The sequence below is a fragment of the Dipodomys merriami genome, unplaced genomic scaffold (genome assembly GCF_024711535.1).
Source record: "Dipodomys merriami isolate MVZ:Mamm:240054 unplaced genomic scaffold, mDipMer1.0.p SCAF_92, whole genome shotgun sequence".
Taxonomy (NCBI): Eukaryota; Metazoa; Chordata; class Mammalia; order Rodentia; family Heteromyidae; genus Dipodomys; species Dipodomys merriami.
The window spans coordinates 2,397,819-2,420,876 of record NW_027206535.1 but is presented as its reverse complement, the minus strand read 5'-3'; the positions used below and the strand labels follow the sequence as shown (position 1 = coordinate 2,420,876).

Here is a 23,058-nt window from a genome sequence, read left to right as displayed (position 1 = left end):
TTCCCTAAAAAATGCACCCCTCATAAAATTTCAATTCTAATGAAGATATAAATTACTAAATTCTAAAAATACCCTTCAAAAATTCACTCATTATTTGGGATGCCTCCGTAAACAAGAGATTTGTTTCATCCTACAAGTGTTAGACAGCTGTCTGTCACTGCTACAAAACACTTGGGATAAATGTATAAAGGAGGAAATGCTTATTCTGGCTCATAACTTCCGAGGTTCAAGTTCACTGTCATTTGCTCTATCACTTTAGTACTGCAGTAGCATAGTCTATGATAGTGGTCATATAGAATAGAGAAAGCTGGTCACCTCATAGTGGCCAAGCTACTAAAAGAAAAGAAAGGGTCAGGATTCCAAGATCCCTTTAAGGCACACTTATTAAGCTCTGAAAGGATCCATCATAGCCATCCCAGGGGACCACACATAGGCAGGCAGGCACAGGAGAAAGATTATTACAAGGTTTATTAGAGGAGCTATATTTCCCCCAGAGAGGGAGCCCATGGCATCCTCCACTATCTAGGTAACAGCAGGGTCTAGGGATAGGAAGTGAGGCAGATGGGAGCTCAGGTAGGTCTGGGCAGAGAGAGGGAGAGCCCAGCGGTGTGGCGCAAACTCCATGGCTGGGAGGAGCTCAGGTCTGGGTGGAGCCGAGGACCAAAGGTGGGCATAATGCTTATAGGCTCCACCTCCTGAGAGTTCCACCGCCTCCCAAATGAGGCAAAGGCTGGGACCAAGACTAACACTAAGGCTTTGGGGGACAATTCAGAGCCCAACCACAGTATACTTACTTATTCAAACATTTACATCAATATGAACTCATGAGTATTTCTGTTATATCTCAATTGCTTCTAAGGCTTTTCCCCCCATGTTTGGCCATTGTAAGCTCATTCAGTTGGACTTCCATGTCCCTTTGATGAGTTCTAGATTTTCTTGTTGTTGTTGTTGTTTTTTCCTAGTGATCACCCAGACCTTTTAATGTAGAATGATATTTAGAAACCAAGACTAAGACCTGGATGCCAGCGGTACTTACCATTGCTGGGATGTCATTGTTTCCAGGCCTTGTGAGTAGACTGAGTGTTGTTATATATGTCTATTAGAGGATACATATGCACCCACAATTGTCTATCTATGCAAGATAGATTTGAAACCAAGATTATCAAAATCAGAAATTGTCATTTCAGTTGTCTAAAGCTGCTATAACAAAAATACACTTGGTAGATTCAATACAGGAAATTACTTTCCTAAAGTTTAAGAAGTATAAGGTCAAGGATTAGGCCAATTTTGTTCTTGGTGAAGACCAGAGGACCTCTATAACTCCTTTCTGCATTGTAGAAAAAGATGTCTTTTTTGTTTATGTTCTTAAACATAGGGGAGAGAATTAGAAAGAGAGAGAGCATGCGGGGAGAGGGAAAGGAAGGGAAAGGCAAGGGAAAGAGACACAAATAAAAATAAAGAAAAGGGATGTGCAAACTTCAATTAGATCTTATAGACATAGTAGAGATAATGAAGTCATACTTTTCTAGATTCCAAAGCCTTACAATCTAGTTAATTTTAACCATTAACCATTCAACAACCTTGGTTCCTGATAGACATGCTTAAGCCACTAGAGTCATAACCCACTTGGAAATGTCTTGCTCCTAGTTATGTGTGTATCTTTGCTGAATACATAGCATGGGTGAGCCATGAATAATCAGCGACTCATTCTGTTCTTATTAATCTTATTAATTACATTTGTAATACCAGTTGCCCACCACCCCCCTTTTTTGCTTTTCTTTAATCTACAAAACCAAGGTGCCACACACCTTTTTGAACAACTAAAAGCCATATTTCCCAGGATGCCAACTCCCTTTTGGCTCTGAAAACCTTTTTCTTACACACTAATATGAGACTCTACATTTAAGGTTGACATTTTCTGGCAACCATGAAGAAACCTTCCAGCCATCTTCCCCTTGACTTTGGTAGTCCAGTCTGGACTTAGGGTTTGTATCAGCCTTGAACTCTTCACATTCTTTGAATCCAGGGAAGAAGCTGACATTTAGAGTGAGTTCTTCTTTAGGTTCAGACTTCTCAGAAACTTTCAGTTGAAGTCGATCTTTATTTAAGTTGCCATCATATTCTCCCCTCATGATGGCAAAGGAACTGAGTTCGGTCTCTATCTTCAGTCGGAGGCTGGAAATGGCCTCCCTTTTGTTTCCACAGAATGAGTCATTTAAATTATTGAGGCAAATTATTGGGTGCATAATTGAGGTAGTTAAGTTGTTTCATTAGATATCTCCCTGGACAGAGACCAAGTCTTCAGGACACATGAAAACTCTGCTGAAAAAAAAAAAAAAAGGAGATGCTGCTTCTTCCAGCAAGAATACAACAGGTGCTCTAGATAGCTGGAGTCTTTGTGAAACTGTCAGACATTGGTTTGTAACATACAGAAGGCTCCACGTGATAAGCAACTTTCAGCTCATCCACCAGGTATTGCTTAAAGACTGGTTTCCTGGCACCTCCAACACCCACTTACTATAATATGATTGGGTTTCTGAGATAAATTTTACTAAAGGGTGTTGCTTACTCAAGGGTGACACCTTGAGGTGTTATTCTTATAAGCAACATCCTTGATCTGGCACAAGTTGGTTACTTTCCAAGGAATCTAAATTATGGGAAAACAGCTTTCTAAACTTAGTTTCCCTTCTAATGGAGATCCTCTACCTTCTACTCCAATTGGATTTATGTCAAACACTTGCAGTGTCTCATCTTGCCAATCTTACCTAGAAAAATGATATAATCTAAACTATGGATGATCCTAAACACCAATGACTAAAATAGGGGATCTTCTAAAATTTCACAGTTAGTGTGTTTGCACTCTTAATTCTTTTTTTCTTACAGGGAGGGGTCAACTGTAATTAGAAAGCTACTTTGAATGAAATCTGGAAGCCACACAAAGAAGTATTGATAGACTAACCATGCCTTCAAGAAGCTAAAAGTTGTCAGAGATGCTCCTTAACTAAAAGAATGATGTTTCTCTCCAGAAATCTCAGCTTCCTTCTTATCCCTGTGCTCCTTCATCTGTATATTCTCTTCTGCCCATCCTTTTCTTTGGTTCATTCTTTCTGGGACCACTAAGTTAGTACCCATTACTACAGTGACAGTTCTTCCTTAAAAGGAGCCTGTTACTGGGAGAAGGGAAGCCAGTCATAGTCTATTAACCCTGAACCCACATCAGGCTCAAAAGTATTACCAATGACTACCCTGATTTGCACCAAGATCCTATCCAATTGGCTAATAAATTTGATCTAGATATCTGTACCTACAATACTAATTGTCCAACTTTTCCTTCACACTGACCCCTGTAACAGTTTAATTCTTCAGTTAGAAAACAAAATGGGAAGGACTGGCACTGTGAGCAATATCTGAGAATGATCAACATAATTATAATTTCTAGTCATCCAGTCATGCCCAGCCCCCACACTGCTTTATCTCCCATCTCTATGGAATCAAAGCCTTCTCAGTTGTTGATCTGGGTAGTGCTTTAATATTTTATAGAGAGGGCTGGAAAGGTGGATCAGTGGTAGAGCGCTTGCCTTGCATGCATGAGGCCCTGGGTTCGATTCCTCAGCACCACATAAGCAAAAAGAAAAAAGCCGGAAGTGGTGCTGTGGCTCAAGTGGTAGAGTGCTAGCCTTGAGCTGAAGAGCTGAGGGACAGCACCCAGGCCCAGTGTTCAGGCCCCACGACTGGACCAAAAAAAAAATATTTTATAGAGAGAGGGGCCCAATATTTGTCTGACTTTATATAAAATGGCCATTGGCATACCTTGAATGGAACATCCCAAGACTGGACTAAAAGTCTCACTTCTTCTTCTAAAATATTGAAATACAATTTAGCACACCTAAACTCAAAAGGGATCCAGGCTCAGTCAATATGCAGTCAATATGCATAACCTTTTTTTGGGGGGGGGGTCCAGTCATGGGGCCTGAACTCTGGGCCTGAGCGCTGTCCCTCAGCTCTTCAGCTCAAGGCTAGCACTCTACCACTTGAGCCACAGCGCCACTTCCAGCTTTTTTCTTTTTGCTTATGTGGTGCTGAGGAATGGAACCCAGGGCCTCAGGCATGCAAGGTGAGCGTTCTACCACTGAGCCATCTTCCCAGCCCAATATGCATAACTTTTTATGTTGATCAAACTTGCATCCCTTCTGAAATGCTAGTTGACATCTTTTAAGTCAAGGTGATCCCTGTTCACCAAAGATAAACTGATTTTGCCAAACTCAAGTGATACTTAGGATACTTAATTTTCAAAGGAAGATTACTAATAAACCTAGACTAAATCAAAGGAATATTGACTTTCCCCAAGCCCTCTATGAAAAGTCAACTTCATAGAATCCTAGTATTATCTAGATATGATCATAACTGGACACCAAATACTCCTCTAATGGCTCATCTTTCTTATACTTTCTTTTCTAAAAAAGGACCATTCAGACTCATAACCATACAGGAATATCTTGGCAATGCCCCAGCACTAGGGTAATCTCAACTATAACTTAGCTTTTTCCCTGTGCATAAAAATAAAGAAAATGCTTTGGGGAGATTTTACTCAAAAGCACAGTATATAGCATATGCATATAGGACACATTGAGATATATATATATATATATATATATATATATATATATATATATATATTTGTACATACATTCAGGGTTTAGATACAGTACCTAAGCACCCCCCACCCCCTTCATGAAAGCTGTATCTGCCACAGCTCAGCTTTTAAAGACAGTTCAAATGTCAATCCTGGGCTCTCCTCTAACTATTTACATTCCTTATTCTGTGCAAAAAAAAAAATTGAATTCTCATAATCTTCAACACTGCTCTGTTAGCAAATTTGCCTCCCATGAATATTCTTCTCATTTTCACTTAATGTCATTATTTACCAATGTAATCATCTTACTCTCATGCCACTACCTTCTAACACAATACCCGTGTCTGGGTTACTTTACTTGAAGTGCCAATGGATAATGAAGATATTATTTCATTCATGAGTGAATCTTGTTTAAGAAATGATTTTGGAAAATACAGTAAAGGAACTAGGAACTACAGTCATCTCTTTAAGCAGAAATAATAAATAATAACCTCCTGAAAGAATAAAGAATCTTCCTAGCACAGTGAACTGGCTGCCGTGGCTGGGGCCTGCCCATTGTCAGAAGGTGGGGTAGCTGATGCTCATACACATCATAGATGTGTTGGAATAGCAAACAATTTGAGCATGCCCCGCAAGGAACATAATTTTCTGGCCTGCTCAGGACAACTCATTAAAAATAACCACTAACTTTTAAGCTTTTTAAAAGCAATTTTAACTCAAATCATAGTTGATTATTTTTTTAAGTCCTGGATATTCAAAACTAGCTACCCATAAAAGCAAAGGCAATCATTTCATGAATGCTGCTGTTAAGAACACAGCCATAAAACCCATCCAGATGCAAAGGGAAAAAAGCTTTGAACTGTCCATACATGTTCAAGTCCTTCAAAGTTCTATCTGATAGTATTTACTAAATGTTAGAAGTCATCTTGGAATTCTAATTCTTATGTACTGGCTTCATAAATGTCCTGATATGTATTTCCCTTTAACTCACTAATATTCAATGGATTGATTTTTTCCCCAAATGCAGTAGCTGAAAACTGTCCAGGAAGAAGGTTAGGATTTAGTCAGAAGAGAAGAGGAAGGAGGAAAAAAAGTCAACTGGTCACTTGAAAATAAATTTATTGCTGTGATTATTTATCAACAGTTCAAGAAATCAAATCCAACTCGTAGCTTCAGGGACACAAGTCTTGCCTCATTTGTCAATTGATTGGAAATTGGACTGGAAATGGGAGTGAAGAGAGAAGAGGTGTTGAACACCAGGCCACAGTTGTCTTTGCCCTCAAAATCCTCAATGCAGCTCCTCCGGGCTTCTCATCAGCAGCCTCCAGAACAGCATCCAGACCCCCCCGACTGCTGGCCACTACCTCTGCGACAGCTACAGTCACTGCTACAGTTGCAACTACTGTCACAGCAACAGCAACAGCTGCCGCTGCCACCACTGCCACAGCAGCCAGAGCTCTGGTGTCTTCGTTGAGATCTGCGGGGCCTGTGGTGGCTCAGGCAGCAGCCACCACCCCCAGAGCTGGAGCCACAGCAGCCCCCAGAGCCGGAACTGCAGCAGGAGGTGACTGGAGGTGGGCAAGGGGCTGGGCACTTGGGAGGACACTTAGGGGGACACTTAGGGGGACACTTGGGAGGAGGCTGGCATTGTTGCTGGCTCTGCTGGCAAGACATTTTGGTGAGAATTGAGCCAACCTGAATACCAAAAGAGAGACATCAGAGATCCAATATCCACAGGCATTAAAATATTCCTATGTTGAAACCCTGCCCTCAGATGAGGGGAAAGATATAAAGGATATAAAAAATACTTTAAAACAATAACATATGTATCTACCTACAAAGACCTAATTCACACAAAGAGTATTTCTTCCTCACTTTTATATTTCTGAAATATCCTATGAGAAGACACGTTGATAAATCTCCTAATATTCAAAAAGATAATTTAATTCCATCACTGTCCTGTACATAGCACTAAGCATGGATTCAAGAATCCACAGGTCCATCAAACATAAATTTGGGTCTCTGTAACACCTCCTCCCCACTGCCAAGCCCAGTGACTTGAGGTCTGCAGACAACCTGCTCCTTATCACTCAGACCACAACAATAAGCACTTTCCATTACCCTTGACCTGTCCCTCCCTACTCTTCCCTTAACTGCATCTACCTCAACCCGGTCCCCCATCCATCCTACTTCTATCCTGCTCAACAGCCCCCTCTGGAATCTCATAGTAACACTTACCCTGGTCTCAGATACAGCCACAGATGTGTCTCTGGAGAGGTAGAGCAGATAAGAAGCCAGCAGCAGGAACACATCTTATATTGGGTCCCAGGTCTAGGCTTTAGATGAGCCATGAGTCTGGAAGCAGCAGGGTGTGGCTGTTGCTCAAGTGGAACACATGCAAGGTTACTCCTTACATTCCCTTGCTGGTCAGTCTTCCCACTGAGCTGGCTGTGGGAATGTCCAGCTGCCATCTTGGAGTCAAGACTTGATAGGGAGCCAAACCTTTACTCTATCAGACTTTCTGTAGATCCTATTTTATTTTTGCCCCAGCAATGGACTGAATTAAAAACTCATGGCTTCCATATAGAGTATTGTTGTACCATGGTCACTGACACTTGTTTTCTTGGGAAGTTGTGGGTTCCTTTCTTTGTAATCTTTCTCCAGATGTCCTTGTTTTAATTAGGTAAAATTTATGTGTCTGTCTATGGGATTCAATCCCTTTAGTCAGTGCATCAAAGTCTTTCTGTGGTTGTCACTCTAAGAATCCCTTAGATTGGATCGTAAAGGCTAACAAATAGGAGCTGAATTGTCCTGTAATAGTGAGGATATGAAATGTGGTCTTCTGTATGTATGCTGAATTTTGTCCAGAGTTGTGTTATGGCTCTTCACTTTCTCAGAGTCCAAAGTGGGAAATTAAATAGTCACATCTATAATTTAACGATCTCATAACCTTTCTCTTTCTTTCTGTTCTTTGTAGCAGTATTAGAGTTTGATCTCAGGGCCTTGTTCTTGCTAGGCTTTACTCTACCTTGCCCCTAGATCTTTCTCAATCAGTCACTTTTTGAGATAGGATCTTGCATTATGTCTGGGCCAGCCTGGGCTACAATCATCCTATGTTTTCTTCTCATTTAGCTGAGGTGACAGACACATGCCACAATATCCAACCATTATTTTGAATAGTCTCACAAACATTTTGCTGTGGCTAGCCTAGAACCACAATCTTCATGATCTCAGACTCTTGAGTGGCTCAGATGACAGGCTTGAGCACCATACCTGGCTCTGATCTTTCTTAGAAAAATCGTCCTTCTACACTTTTCCTCACATAATCTCTGTCTTTGTCCCTCCATCCTATACTTCCTGTTTTCCCTCTTCTCTTACACACACACACACACACACACACACACACACACACACACACACACACACACGGACACACGAACACAGACACGCACATTTCTTTAACGTACAAGAAAGCCATCCCAACAATTTAAACAAAACAAACAAAATGTTTCTTTTACTCCAGACCACAGGCATCTAAAATGAGAAAATGTTTTAGTGTTTGATGTTCTAACTTCAGTAGTCAAATCTGTTCATTTTCATAGGGTATATTTCTTCATTTACCTCTTACAAAACACTTGTAGAACATTTGTCATGGAAAACACATGTCTAATAAAAAGATTGATGATGTTGGTGGTGATGAATTTGATAACTATGATAAGAAGGATGAGTAAATTCTCCTTATGAATCAGGGACTGACTGCCCTAGAGCTAGCTTTTTCTGCTATCAGTTCAGAAAGGATGTGCCTGGCATTAGAAGAGAGTCTACTGGCAAAAACTTCTCTACGACTATCCACTGTTCCACTTCTGTCTCCTAGTACAATATCCCAATGACACCTGACACTCAGGTAAGAGACTATCATAGAGATAGTGATTAAATCATGGACTTCAGGGAAGATTTATCATAATAGACAACCTCAATCACATATTAGTCCTTAACCCTTGACCAGTGCTGCCTCAATCCTATAAATTATACAGACATATAACTCTTACCTCCTGCCTTCCAGAAACTCACAATCAAATCTATGAATGAAACAGAGACACCTAAGAAGTTATATAGCCATGCCAAACCTCAGTATAAGAGATGTCAATAGATAGACTGAAGACAAACTCAAGTTTCCATATCAGTGATTCTCAATAGGGAATCTTTTAAAGCAATGAACAATTGGACCAATTATTAACCAATTAGAGCAATTGACTTAGACTTTCTGGAAACAGGGTCCAATGTCAGGAATTTTCTTGTACAAGATAAGTAGTTTATGATCATGTACAGCTTGATATCAAAAGCCTTTGAACATTCTAGACACAGAGGAAGAGGAACACACAAGTTAAAGAAGTCTGTGAGGGCTTTACAAATGAAACAAGGCAACCACTGGATATCAAGGCATGTAAGAGAAGAAGAGCAATAGTTGTTACATTGTGTTCCTGTAGTAAACTAGCATCAGAGATGTACAAAGAAGCATTCTTCAGAGATGTTCTTTTTTTCAATGTACCTAATGGCCAACTTGCTTTCAACAATGGGTTATGTGCAGTTTAGTTTAAGCCTTTAATATTCACTGATGTGGCCGAGCGCCAGTGGCTCATGCCTATAATCCTAGCTACTCAGGAGGCTGAGATCTGAGGATCGCAGTTCAAAGCCAGCCCGGGTAGGAAAGTCCGAGAGACTCTTATCTCCAATAAACCACTAGAAAACCAGAAGTGGTGCTGTGGCTTAAGTGGTAGAGTGCTCCCCTTGAGCTGAAGAGCACAGGGACAGCACCCAAGTCCAGAGTTCAAGCCCCAGAACCAACCAAAAAAAAAAAAATATATATATATATATATTCACTAATGCCTCTACCCTTCACCATTGAAAACATAATAACAAGTAAAAAGGAAATGTAATAGAGAAAGTCAGTAATATGATAATGTATACACAGTACTATTCTTGTTAGTGCATTTATGAACAAATTAGAGAACTGTTTGTGTGATAGATGTAGGATCAAAAAGCAGGGGTTTCAAGCATAGGCAACAGCAACAGGATCTCTAATGTACCTTCTCTTGAGGTTTTTCTATATGTTATTATCCTCACTTCACCCACACTCACCTTCTCTCCTGGCAAATGAATCCTTACCATACTTTTACCAACACCCTCAGAAGCAGCTCTGGTTTGAAGATGCCACTGATATCACGTTTACTTCGTTCTTCAACTGAGTGCCACTGATTAAAGATCTCATTATAAGTAGACTACAAGGACTACATGTCTGAAATGGACACTGAAATAAAACAGAATGAAATACAACTTCTGATCTCAAAACTTAAATTTTATTGCGGCACACAGTTAAAAGAGCAAGGCTGGTTCCATGATAAATCCTTGTGCTTAGAAATCAACTGAGAATTTTAGCTAGGAAACCTCATGAACATTCAGAAAGCATAGAGATCCAGAAAGTAGGGACAGAGTCAGGAAGAGAAATGGCAGCTTCTGGGATAATACTTGGCATTTATTTTTCTGTATGCTTCTCAAAACCAGGTCAACAGTATCCCTAGAACTATAGCAGCACCTGGAGATCCCAGGCTCCCCATACTCACAAGAGTTGAAGCTCTGGTGCCCGTGCAGAGGAAAAACATGAAGACCTGTAGTGATCCAAAGAGCAGCCTCCAGAAGCCCCCAGAACTATAATAGTCTCAGATCTAAGTCCATAGCTAAAAGGGACTGGAGTGGCTCTTAGCAATTTAAGGTGTATTTGGGGGACTGTTTTAGATGTTCTGTGGTAAAGGTTTGACACATCTGGTGAAACATCTCAGTAGAAATTTAACAGAGCTAAAAGAACACTATGTATTTTCCTATCATTCATAGCACGCCACTTTTGCATCTCCACATGGAAATGATTAATTGAGCTTTGAAAATATTTAAGAAGTTATTCTGCAGTTTCAATAATCTTGTGATTTATTAATATATACACAGAAAATGTTTCTTCATTTTCTTCCCTGGTAATTTCTACATCTGCAAGGAATTCAGAAGTGGAACTGAGTCCAGCCTTTCCCGATTCCTGTGGGATACCCTGAGGTCTCAGGATACTTTTCAGTGATTGGGAAGCTTCAGGAGCCAGGTCTATGGCAAAGCTGGCACAGACTTGATTACAGATCTTCCTATCTATCTGGTAAAAGTGCTTCTTCTAGATCAGGATCTGGATAAATGTCCTCTAGAAACCTGTATTCCTTTATTTTCATGGCAGAAAGTTATGTTTGCTTTTTCTCCAAGCAGACCAAACCCACTTTTCACTTCAGAGAACACTTTTTTCTCACCCATTCTTCCTCTGACAACACACCTGCTCTACCTCCACTCTGTTCACCATCTACTCAGGCCCTCCCAATCCTCACCCTGGCTATAGAACCAAACATGGACAAGTGGACAAGTGGCCAGAGTAGATGTAGGAGATCCTTGGCCTCAGGGGAGCAGAATCCCACAAGCAGCAGGTGGCAGCATTGCACAACCAGAATAGGTGCAGAGTCATTCCTGATATTTGCCTTGCTCCTTATTTGTTTCCATGAGATTCAGATGGTCCCTCATCCATCTGCTCGAGGGGCCATGAGATCTTCCATCTACCCTCTGCTGAAATCAGTGATCTGGACTGGGAAGTTCTTATGGTAGATTCCCAGGCACTAAGCCCTGCTGGGACCTGCTTGTCCTGAACCCCATGATCTTGTCACAAGTATCATGTAACTCAGCTACAGGTTTTCATGGATCATGTAAAGACATTTAAAAAATGGATGAGTACACACAATTATTGTTCTGAATGAGTTGTTGTTAGATTACAGATTATACCTATCTTAAAATGATTGGCGATAATATGCCTGTGCTAGCTAAATGATCCAATTTGGCCATGGAGATGAGCAGTCATCACTCATGAAAATACTACAGTAAAGATGAATAACAGTTGAATTTAGGCTTTCAGGGATGTTTCCTGTGTAGACGGATCTACTTCCTCTTTGGCTTCTGTTCTCTCTCCTACTCTGCTTATGCCACTCAGCTTGATCCTCTGAGTGTTGCTGCTCTCTATCTTTTTCTGAGTTGATATAGAAGATCTTTTTTTTTTTTTTTTTTTTTTGGTCCCGTCCTGGGCCTGAACTCTGGACCTGGGCACTGTCCCTCAGCTCTTCACCTCAAGGCTAGTGCTCTACCACTTGAGCCACAGCGCCACTTCCGGCTTTTTTTTCCTGCTTATGTGGTACTGAGGAATTGAACCCAGAGCCTCATGCATGCAAGGCAAGCGCTCTACCACTGAGCCACATTCCCAGCCCTGAAGATCCTTTACAGTTGCTCTACACCACACCAGAGATGGATGGAGATTCTGGATGAGGATTCTGTGCATTCAGCCATATAGCAAATAAAGATTATTTGGGATTATTATGTGTGATTATTACTCAAAAAGAGAATTGTGTATCAGATCTTCATTTCCAAATAGGAAGTATTGAAACTAGGAGTTAAAGAAAAAGAAACAGGGAAAGAAAAGACATTAAATACAGTGAAAACAGGGATTATATTGTGGGGCAGGAACATACAAAGAAACAAAAAAATCACATGGTACCTTATAAATATGCTAGAAACAATAGCAAGAAAGAAAAAACCACTTGTGTCCCTATCTTGGGGTTCATTTCACTTAACATCATCTTATCTGGTCATATAGACATAGCTTTTGATCTTTTCTGCTTTCCCAGACATATACTAGTTATTGCAAATAAGGGAAACCATGGGACCTATGTTTGTTTGGGCCTGGCTTACTTCACTTAACAGACTTTTTTCCAAGTCTTTTCATTTCCTAACAAATGGGGCAATGTCATTCTTTCTGATGGAGGCATAGAATTCCATTGCATGCATATGTATGTGTATATATATATATATATATATATATATATATATATATGATTGGCAATAATATGCCTGTGCTAGCTAAATGATCCAATTCAGCCATATATATACATATAGAGAGAGATAGAGATAGACATAGATATATCACATTTTTTTGATCCATTCATCTACTGAGGCGCATCTGGATTGGTTCCATATCTATGGTAAATAATGCTGCAATAAACATATTTGTCTTGGTAGCTTTTGTATAGACTTGTTTGTGGTCATTTGGGTAAATGCCCAGGAGTAGGATTGCTAGGTCATAGGAGAGCTCTATGTGGAGTCTTTTGAGGAACCTCCATACTGCTTTCCAAAGTGGTTGAACAAGTTTACACTCCCACCAACAATGCAGTAGGGTTCCCTTCTGGCCACATTCCCTCCAGCATCTGTTATTATTAAAGTTCTTGATTATAGCCATTTTAACTGGGGTGAGGTGGAATCTCAATGTTGTTTTGATTTGCATTTATTTTATGGCTAGAGAGGTTGAACATTTCTTCTTATGTCCATTGGCCATTCTTATTTCCTCTTCAGAGAAGTTTCTCTTTAAGTCTTTAGCCCATTTATTTATTGGGCAGTTATTTCTTTAAGGATATGTTGTTGGGGGATTTAATTTTTCAAATTCCAAGTATATTTTAGATATGAGACCCTTATCTATTGTATGGCTAATGAAGATCTTCTCCTGATCTGTGGGCTTTCTATTGATCTTGCTGGATATGTCCTTTGCCATGCAGAAGCTCTGCAGCTTCATGAAATCCCATTTGTCCAATCTTTCTTTGATTTGTTGTGTTTCTGGGTCTCTATTAAAATTTCGGCCTGTGCCAAGGAGACCTGGGGTTTCTCCTATTCCATCCTGTAATGTTTTCAGGGTGTCTGTTTTGACACTCTCAAAGATCGAGGTCTTTGATCCATTGGGAGTTGATTCTGGTGCAGGGTGATACATACAGATTTAGCTTTAGTTTTCTACAGGTGATTAACCAATTTACTGAAGAGGCTATCTTTCTTCCATTCTATTTTTTTAGCTTCCTTATCGAAGATTAGATGGCTATCGGTCTGTGGATTCATTTCTGGGTTTTCGATTCTATTCCATTGGTCCTCCGGTCTGTTCTTGTGCCAGTACCAAGCTGTTTTGATTACTATGGGTTTGTAGTAGTGTTTGAAATTTGGAATTGATATTCTTCCAGCACTATTCTTTCTGTTAAAGGTTGTTTTTGCTATTCAGGGTCTTTTGTTGTTCCATATGATTGTTTGGATTTCTTCTTCTATTTCATTCAAGAATGAGGTTGAAATATTGATAAGTATCGCATTGAATTTGCAGATAGCCTTGGGAAGTATTGCTATTTTTGCGATGCTGATCTACTTTGATTTCCTTTTTCAGGTTTTTAAAGTTTTCATCATAGAAGTCCTTCACTTCTTTAGTTAATTCCTCGGTATTTTATTTTTTGTGGGCTGTTACAAAAGGAATTACTTTGCTGGTTTCAGCCATGTTCTTCTCATTGTTGGCATACAGAAAAACCATTACTTTTTTTAAACCATTGGTTTTTGAGGGTTAATTTTATACCTTGCTACTTTGCCAAAGTTTTGAATCAGCTCCAGTAATTTACATACAAGATCATGTCATCTGCAAAAAGGGAGAGTTTTACTTCAGCTTTCCCTATTTGCATCCCCTTTATGTGTGCCTCTTGTCTTTTTGCTGTAGCTAGGCATTCTTTTTTTTTTTTTTTTTTTTTTTGGCGTCCGGTCTTGGGGCTTGGATTCTGGGCCTGGGCGCTGTCCCTCAGCTCTTCAGCTCAAGGCTAGCGCTCTACCACTTGAGCCACAGCGCCACTTCCGGCTTTTTGCTTATGTGGTGCTGAGAATCGAACCCAGGGCCTCATGCATGCAAGGCAAGCGCTCTAACACTGAGCCTCCTTCCCAGTCCCTGTAGCTAGGCATTCTAATACTAAATTGAAGAGAAGTGGAGAGAGTGGGCATCCTTGTCTCGTTCTTGAATTTAGAGGAAATGGCTTTAGTTTTTCACCATTAAGTATAATGCTAGCTGTAGGTTTGTCATATACAGCCTTTATTGTATTGAGAAATGCTCCATGGATTCCTAGTTTTTCCAGAGCCTTCATCATAAAGGGGTGTTAGATCTTGTCAAATGCTTTTTCTGCATCTATTGAGATACCCATGTGATTTTTTTTTTTTTTACAGAGGAGTTACAATTACATGGGCAAGATAACGAGTACATTTCTTTTTATTTTATTTTATTTTATTTTATTTGTGAACATACTGTACATTTCTTATCAAGCATTGTTGCTTCCTCTTTGTTTCCCCTTCCCATCCCTTTCCAGACTCCCCCCCTCCCCCCACCCGCTCTTCCCCCCACCCCCCACCAAAGTTGTAAAGTTTGTTTTTCTACATAACGATTTGTACATCTCATTGTTGCAATGGGTCCATTGTATCCTTAGTTAAACGATTTGTTTTTTCCCTTCCCCTCCACAAATTATACCAACATCAAATACAGTGAAAGCATGGGTTATACTGTGGGGAAGAGACATACAAAGCAACATAGAAATCATCTTATAAATTTGTTAGAAACAATTGCATGAAAGGAAAAAAAATACTTGTCTTGGGGTTAACCATGTGGTTCTTATCCTTGCTCTTGTTGATGTGATGAATTATATTAATTGATTCATGTATATTGAACCAGCTTTGCATCCCTGAAATGCATCCTGTTTGATTGTGATGTCTGATTTTTTGGATGAATTGTTGGAGTGGATTGGTCAAAATTCTGTTGAGAATTTTTGCATTGATGTTCATCAAAGAAATGGGTCTATACTTCTCTTTCTTTGATGAGTCCCTGCCTGGTTTTGGGATGATGATTATGATGGCTTCCTCCTTAAATATTCCCCCAACCCTTCCCTCACTTCCCTAGATTTTCACCCATATGTTTAATTTTTTGCCATTTAACAAAGCAATTTATGTGTACAATGCAACTTGATCTATGTGATCCCTCCAACATCTTCACACCCCTTCAACCCACCCCTTCCCTCAATTTTCTCTATTCTTTGGCATATACACTGTCTTGATGTTCAGCTCTACATATTTAAGCCCTAGCATGTGTGCATAGGAAATCAAGAAGGGGTAGATGAAGGGTATGGTCTATCTGCTTTCTCCAAGTTATATGGGACCTAGGTATATAATTATGGGGGGAAAACCCAAAGGCCCAGTCTCCCAATAGAATTTACCTACATTATCAATTTGTCTTGACTCAGTCAATATGCAAAACAACAGACACTGAAAAAATTGGGAAATGTATATGACTTATCTAGCTAGGTACAAGGTAGCTGCTGAGTTTCTTTGTAAAGGTTCTGGGTTTCATACGCTAATGTATATCATCCTTTTTAAAAGTTTTACTTGAAAGTGTGTATATTTAATTTTATATAGATAGATGTTTAGATACATATATCCAGTAAGCTAATTTCTATAACTAATTAACATCTCCATCTCTTTACTTGGTTATCTGTATTGGATCTGTGTGTGTGTGTGTGTGTGTGTGTGTGTGTGTGTGTGTGTGTGTGTGTGTGTGTGTGTGTGTGTGTAGAAAGAGAGAGACAGAGACAGAAAGAGAGAAAAAGACTCTTAAGATTATATTCTTAGCAAAGTTCAACTACATAACACAGTGTTAACATTGATTTCCATGCAGAGCATTAGATCCCTACAACGAAAATCTGCAACTAATTCAACCTGTTACATCTCTCCAGTATTTCTTCTTCATATGTCATACTTCTTCCTGTCCTCCAACCTCTCCCTTTCCTGCTTCCTGCAATACTGGGTCATGTGTTGATTCACTTTAGTCTTGACTGGAAGTTCCTGAAATATAGGGACTGTGACTACAAATAGATAATAAGTTGAGAGTGAGCAACTTGGGGCTTAGAGTGACAGAGATCATTCCTCTCCTCCTTCTATGGGACAATTGGTGAGGGAGAAGTCATCTCTATTTTTGTCACTGCTTTGTCCCTGTTCCTAGTGCAATGAGTGGCTTACTGTGTACTCTCAATAAATTAATAAATTAACATATCTAATTTAAAAATTTCCCTGAATACTCAATGCCAAACCAAACTCAATCATGTTGTTGACACCACACCCTGTCTTCCCCCCACCCCTACAATTTCTGAGAACTCATTTCAGGAGCCCTCAGCACAGCAAACCTCTAAAGGTTCATAGTACAGAATAAGAATGAGCCCCTTGAGATCTAGAACCATCAGTGCCCATCTTTAGATGTTACACAAAGATTAGATGAATAGAATCACAACTTTAAAAAGAATAGTGATGCTTTGAGCAATGTTTTGATGGTAATACACTAGAACTAGAATTCATGCCTGGTTTCCTGACAACAGGTACAGAGCAGTTCATATCTGAGCTCCACAGCCTTCCTCTCTCTCACTGAGCTGAAATGTCAGGTGTTGACTTAATAACTACTGCTATCACTCTTTTTACCATTAAAGGAAATCACAGCTGCACAGTGTGGGGCAGGGGGATATCTGACAGAGGAGCACAAAAAGGAAGATTGGGTCCCAGGAAAGACCTGTCTGGACTGGAAAAGATTCTTTCCAATTCAAAATTCCTATGAATTCTTCCTTCAAAATTCAGTGCCAACTTGAATATAGTACTACAAGCAGAACTGAAGAAAAACCTGGAGGTTGGGAAGCAAGCAGAGTGAAATAAATAACAATAACAATAAATAAATAATAATAATTAAACAGCTTGTGGTTCCAACTCAAAGCTTCCCAGAGGACAAGTCAACTCCTCAGAGTTCCACCTGTAGAGGCTGTGGCTGGTGAAATCCCCCTGTACCTCAAGGGCTCCTGGGAGAGGCCTTTGAAGTAGAGTAACCATAGTCAATTGCATAGTCAATTGCTGTACAGAGGGGCTATAGTTACACATAAGGTAATGAGTACATTGCTTTTTTTTTTTTTTTGGTCAGTCATGGGGTCTAAACTCTGGGCCTGGGTGCTGTCCCTCAGCTTTTCAGCTCAAGGCTACGGCTCTACCCCTTGAGCCACAGTGCCACTGCCAGCTTTTTTCTTTTTGCTTATGTGGTGCTGAGGAATCGAACCCAGGGCCTCATGCATGCAAGCCAAGCACTACCACTGAGCCACCTTCCCAGCCCCGAGTACATTCCTTTTTTGAACAGTATTACCTCCTCCCTCATTTTCTCCCACACCCCCACTCCCACTACTTCCTTCTTGCCCAAGTTGTAAAGTTCATTTCCAACGTAGTGTTTATGAGTATCACTGTTGGATTGGTTCACACTGTGTCCTACCATTTCTGTGATTCCCTTTCCCTTCCCCAAATCAGACAAACTTATATACAAGAAAATGGGTACAGAAATCAAAAGCAGTGTCAACAAGGAATTCATAAGGAAATGGAAAGACTTGGAAAATATTATATTAAGCAAAGTAATGAAGACCCAAAGACACACAGGCTGCTTGGTTTCCCTCACCTGTAATAACTAGAATATGTCTAGAATATTCTTAGCAGAGGATCACAATGGCTCAATAGCTATGTGGATATGACCATAGAAAATGATGCTTACTGAAATGAACTCCAAAAAATGAAAATAAGAGGTATTTTCAGTGTACTGTTTGCAGTTATTTCTTTGTTTCTTTCTTTTTTTCCCCAAAAAATCTTTTAAAAGAACTATTCACTGATTTCCTGACCTCCTTCATAAATCTACCCCCTAGTCATCAGGCTGTATGATTGGTAGCATCACCTTGACTAATCTGTATTCTCCATAGACAATGAGTCACTAAGCCTTGCATTCATATCCTACAAAAATCTTTCTTCATTCTTTCTGTTCTCTAAACCCTACTACCAGTAACTGGCCTTCCTTCTTCCTGTCCTCTTTCAAATAGATTTAAGGAGAGGGTGTAGTCAGATCTTTCCTAAGAAAAGGCAGATACTCTAAGACATGGAGTCCTAGAACCTGTAAGCCAATGACTGGTTCCTTGGGAATCTGCATGCTGCCTAGTGGGACCAGCCTAAGGAATGGGTGGCCTTCTTGATGCTTCATCTTATGAATAGACTGAATAGACAACAGAAAGTAGCCACCTCAGGGCTCGCCACAGGGCCACCCTGAATAATCAAAGATAGAACACCAGAAAGACCATTCACCTACTTGTTGCACAGAAGCCTCCACCTTCTCCTTCAAGAGTCATACAACACCTCAGCAGCCAATCCTGGGCTAGCCCAGCAAAAACATAGGCTTATCACAAGCCCCTCTTCAGCTTTGACTCCACAGGGAGGAGTTCTTGTGGAAGCCATGGAAACTTCTTTGTAACAGGATTCAGGATTCACAAACCTTAGAAATAAAGTTAAGAATCAAAGAACAAGGACAAAAGAGGAAAAGAGATATAGAATACAGAGAGTCAACCCTGGAATTAAATAGCCTTTAAGCTCAGGATAAAGCACTTCTCAACCTAGCTACTGTTCAGTCTTCAACTCTCTGAGTTTTTGCAAGTAACTGAGTATGATTCAGGCCATATACATCTATGATACATGGACATAAAATCACCTGCCTGTATTTGTCCGAAGAGAAAGAAATCTTCTTTTTCTTTTCTTTCTTCCTTCCTCTCTCTCTTTCCTTCTTTCTTTCTTCCTTCCTTTCTCTCTCTCTCTTTCTTTTTTTTCTTTCATTCTCTTTCTGTGCTGGTTCCAGGGCTTGAATTCAGGATCCAGGTACTGTCCCTGAGTTTTTGTGCTCATGGCTAGCACTTTACCACTTGAGATACAACTGCACTTCTGCCTTTTTGGGGGGTGATTCATTGGAAATAAGATTATCATTGACTGCCCTGCCCAGCCTGGCTTCAAACCATGATCTTCAGATCTCAGCCTCCTAAGTAGCTAGGATTACAGACATGAGCCTGGTAAAGAAATCTTCTTAAAGTACTTACCCTTGGTGATTATTTTTCTTTCTGATACTTGTTTACTTTCGCCACGTATCATCCACCCACATACACAATTTAATTTCAAAAAGAAAAGTGTTTATCATTTAATGAGCCCAAACAAATGCTGAATTGATCTTGCTGGAGTATGCTGCCAACAAGACCACTGGCCCTATGAAACACATAACAAACGCTCCACCAGTAAGAAGTTCCCTAGGAGCCTTTCAAAATAGCCATCTTTATTCAATATCATGTTGCTGTGACTCTAGCTCAAAGGATAGCCATTGTCTGAGCTGACTTAGGTCCTGATGATCTCACCAGTGCCACTACCAAGGTTCTTCAGCATATACTTGTGTATCAAATCCCTGAAAAATGAATTCATGGCTCCCAAACTGGTTTGATGCACCATGTCGAGAGAACCAATGTTTTCTCTACCTACAGCAGTCTCATCAGTTATGAACCATTTTCAGTGGCAGGGCCATATACAACTACTGGTTTGACAATCTAGAGATTTAGCCTGGGGTCATAGGCATGAAATTTATTCATTGACCTTATGTCTTTCTTCCTCATTCAAATTAAATTTGTCAATAGCAAGAAAACTAGTGGTACTTTGTAATCAGAAACTCAAATTTGACTGCTTCTGAGTCCCTTGCTTTACTCTTCTCTTTTAATATTAAAAGGCAAATAATAAAAGTGAATACTAAAATGGTATTCTTCATTCTTTACATGTATTAGCATAAATTATTAGTTTTCCAAGTAAACCCTTATGATGACTCCACAGAGAGGCAAGGTCTCTGCTCAGCTATTAACAGAGTTGGAATTGAACTCAAGAAGTCTGAATTCAAACTACTTTGTACCCAGCTGTTGGAGAACAACTAGAATCTGACTGATACATTGACCTCCATCCACTTTGGTATACTAATAGATTCTGTGAGTTTCAGATGAACCAGCACAGATTCATTACTATTTGTGGCATTGAATATTAAACCAGAGTTGAGGCTATATATTCTCAGAAGGAACCAGCTCACTCTTTCGCTTTTGTCTGTTACATATTTTAATTCCATGGTATACTAATAGATTCTGTGAGTTTCAGATGAACCAGCACAGATTCATTACTATTTGTGGCATTGAATATTAAACCAGAGTTGAGGCTATATATTCTCAGAAGGAACCAGCTCACTCTTTCGCTTTTGTCTGTTACATATTTTAATTCTCACCCTTACAAGAATATCTCAACTGTTCCATGAAAAGAAACCTACACTATAGTGTAGGTCATAAAGCCTGTTTAAAGGTAAATCATATGATTGGTGGCCACTTCCTCAGAAAATTCTGGCTCAACCAGTGATTTGGCTGGAAGAACAGATTGAATTTTGACCTTCAATCAAGCTTCCTTTTGGCATATGTTCTTTCAGCCTCTGAAGAAATTATGGACCAAAAATACTGGGACAAAATAGGTTTCCAGTTTTCCATTTGTGAAAGAAATCAAATAGCAAGATACATATTTTATTTTATTCAGTTGAATTTTTAGAGTGCTACACTGATTTTTGTTCTCTAATCTAGAATTTTCTTGCTAAAATTCCAATTTCTCTCAAAAATTCCACTTTGACTTCTGAACTTATTTCAAGAATAAATATTACTATATTGCACAAGTTTACTAGACCCATTCTTCTGCAACATAACTTAAGACTCAAGCAATTAAAGAAATGGCATTCACGGCTCACAGATAGAAGGACTACTTAGGAGTAGAGTAGTGATAAATATCCCTCTGTTCCAAAGTTGGGGGAAAGAATCCCAAATAGAATCCTTTGGTCTCTTGATCTCTTGAAAAAAATGTACAGGTATGTAATCATTAGCTCATTACAAGATTTTTCTCACATTCTATCTTTTCAGTTTTCTTAATACTTATCATCTCTCGCTGTCATTTACAAAAAAACCATCAATTCCAATTTTTTTTCAGAATTCATTAGCTTTCCAGCTCAACTCATTCTTTAGCCCATTACTTGTAGTTTGCTACAACCTGTCCTCTTCAGACCCTATCTTCCCATTCTCTATCCCTTTTGACTTCACTTTTCCTACCTTTCTGATTCTTGCTCAACTATGGATTTCAATATCAGATCATCTTCATGCCCATATTTCATCTCAGAGAGTTTTCACAAACCTCTCAAGACTCTCTCTTCCACCCACTCTTCTTTTCTCAAAGGTCTTGTGATTCTCTCTGTATGAAAGACAACCTGAGATACTAATTTTCCATCCCAGGATAGGATCATTCCTGCTGGACATACTTGGCCTTTTTTTTTTTTTTTTCATCTGTTGTGGGGCCTGAACTCTGGGCCTGGGCGCTGTCCCTCAACTCTTCAGCTTAAGGCTAGCGCTCTACCACTAGAGCCACAGCGCCACTTCTGGCTTTTTCTGTTTATGTGGTGCTGAAGAATCAAACTCAGGGCCTCATATATGCTTGAGGCAAGCACTCTACCACTGAGCCACTTTCCCAGCCCCATACTTGGCCTTTTATTGCTGAGAGAGGAGCTACCCACTGAGTCAAGGGAAGAGAATGATTCAGGTAGTGTTAAGAACAAGTTTTATTTCTCTCCATAGTCAGACACAGGTGACATTGTCAGGAGGAGAAGTTGCCATTAGGCTTCTAGAAAGCACATGAGCAGAGCCTCCTTCTGAGAACATAGCTCTTCCTTAGGAATACTTCAGCAACTCAGTCTAAGAAAGACAAATTAAGATGTTTGAGGAAGGATGGATCAAGATGTGGCTTTTCCTCGGCTCCTGGCATTCTTCTTTCCTCTGAAACTGCTTGTCTCTGCATCAGCAGCAGCCTCCAGAGCCCTGGCCACAGCCAGAGCCCCCCGACTGCTGACCACTGCCACGCTCACACGAGCTGGAGCTTCCACGCCTGCAGCGGTGGTGGGACCTGCGCCTCCTGTGGTGGCCCAGGCAGCAGCCGCCCTCAGAGGAGCTGGGCCCACTGCATCCCCCAGAGCTTGCAGCACAGCAGGAGGAGGCTGCAGGCAGACATCCTGCTGGGCTCTTTGGGGGGCACTTGGGCGATGGGCACTTGGGCGATGGGCACTTGGGCAATGGGCACTTGGGAGGGGCTTGGGCCTGCTGCTGGTTCTGTTGGCAGGACATCTTGGCAGGAATTTGACCTTGAACAAAATAATAGAAACACTTGAACACAGAAGCTCCAAGTCAATTTCTCCTCAGTTTGTCAAGCCCTTCCCCCCCACATACACACACCAAGAAAGACAGAAATGTAAACACATACACTTACATTAAAGTATCCTCAAGGATATGAGGTGGGACAATGTGCATCCCCAATAATATGCTCAAAAGAAGAATGGGAGGAATCCTGCAGTCCCATGACTTGTATGGTTCACATCTCCCTGACTTGTATTGCAGAGGCGGCTTCTCCCCCCCTCATCATTTCCCCCGTGGTACCCACTATAGCCCTCTTTCTGCGGTTCTATTTCAGATCTGGGATTGTCACACTCTTCACACTCTTCAGCTGTTTCCAGCTGAGCACTCACCTGATATAGAGGAGACAGGAGA

General features: G+C 40.3%; 2 protein-coding genes across 2 annotated transcripts; both read right to left on the bottom strand.

Annotated features, from left to right (window-relative positions):
• Nucleotides 1-5,947: 5,947 nt before the first annotated feature.
• LOC138821559 (late cornified envelope protein 5A-like) lies at nt 5,948-6,307 on the bottom strand. The gene is made up of 2 exons (XM_070013923.1): nt 6,070-6,307; nt 5,948-5,997 (listed from the first exon to the last, which is right to left on the bottom strand). Exons 1-2 carry the CDS (start codon nt 6,305-6,307, stop codon nt 5,948-5,950), a joined length of 288 nt encoding a protein of 95 aa, XP_069870024.1.
• A 16,007-nt stretch (nt 6,308-22,314) lies between these two features.
• LOC138821551 (late cornified envelope protein 3D-like) lies at nt 22,315-23,058 on the bottom strand. The gene is made up of 2 exons (XM_070013905.1): nt 23,037-23,058; nt 22,315-22,655 (listed from the first exon to the last, which is right to left on the bottom strand). The coding sequence occupies exon 2, from the start codon at nt 22,636-22,638 to the stop codon at nt 22,315-22,317; it is 324 nt and encodes a 107-aa protein (XP_069870006.1). The 5' UTR covers nt 22,639-22,655; nt 23,037-23,058.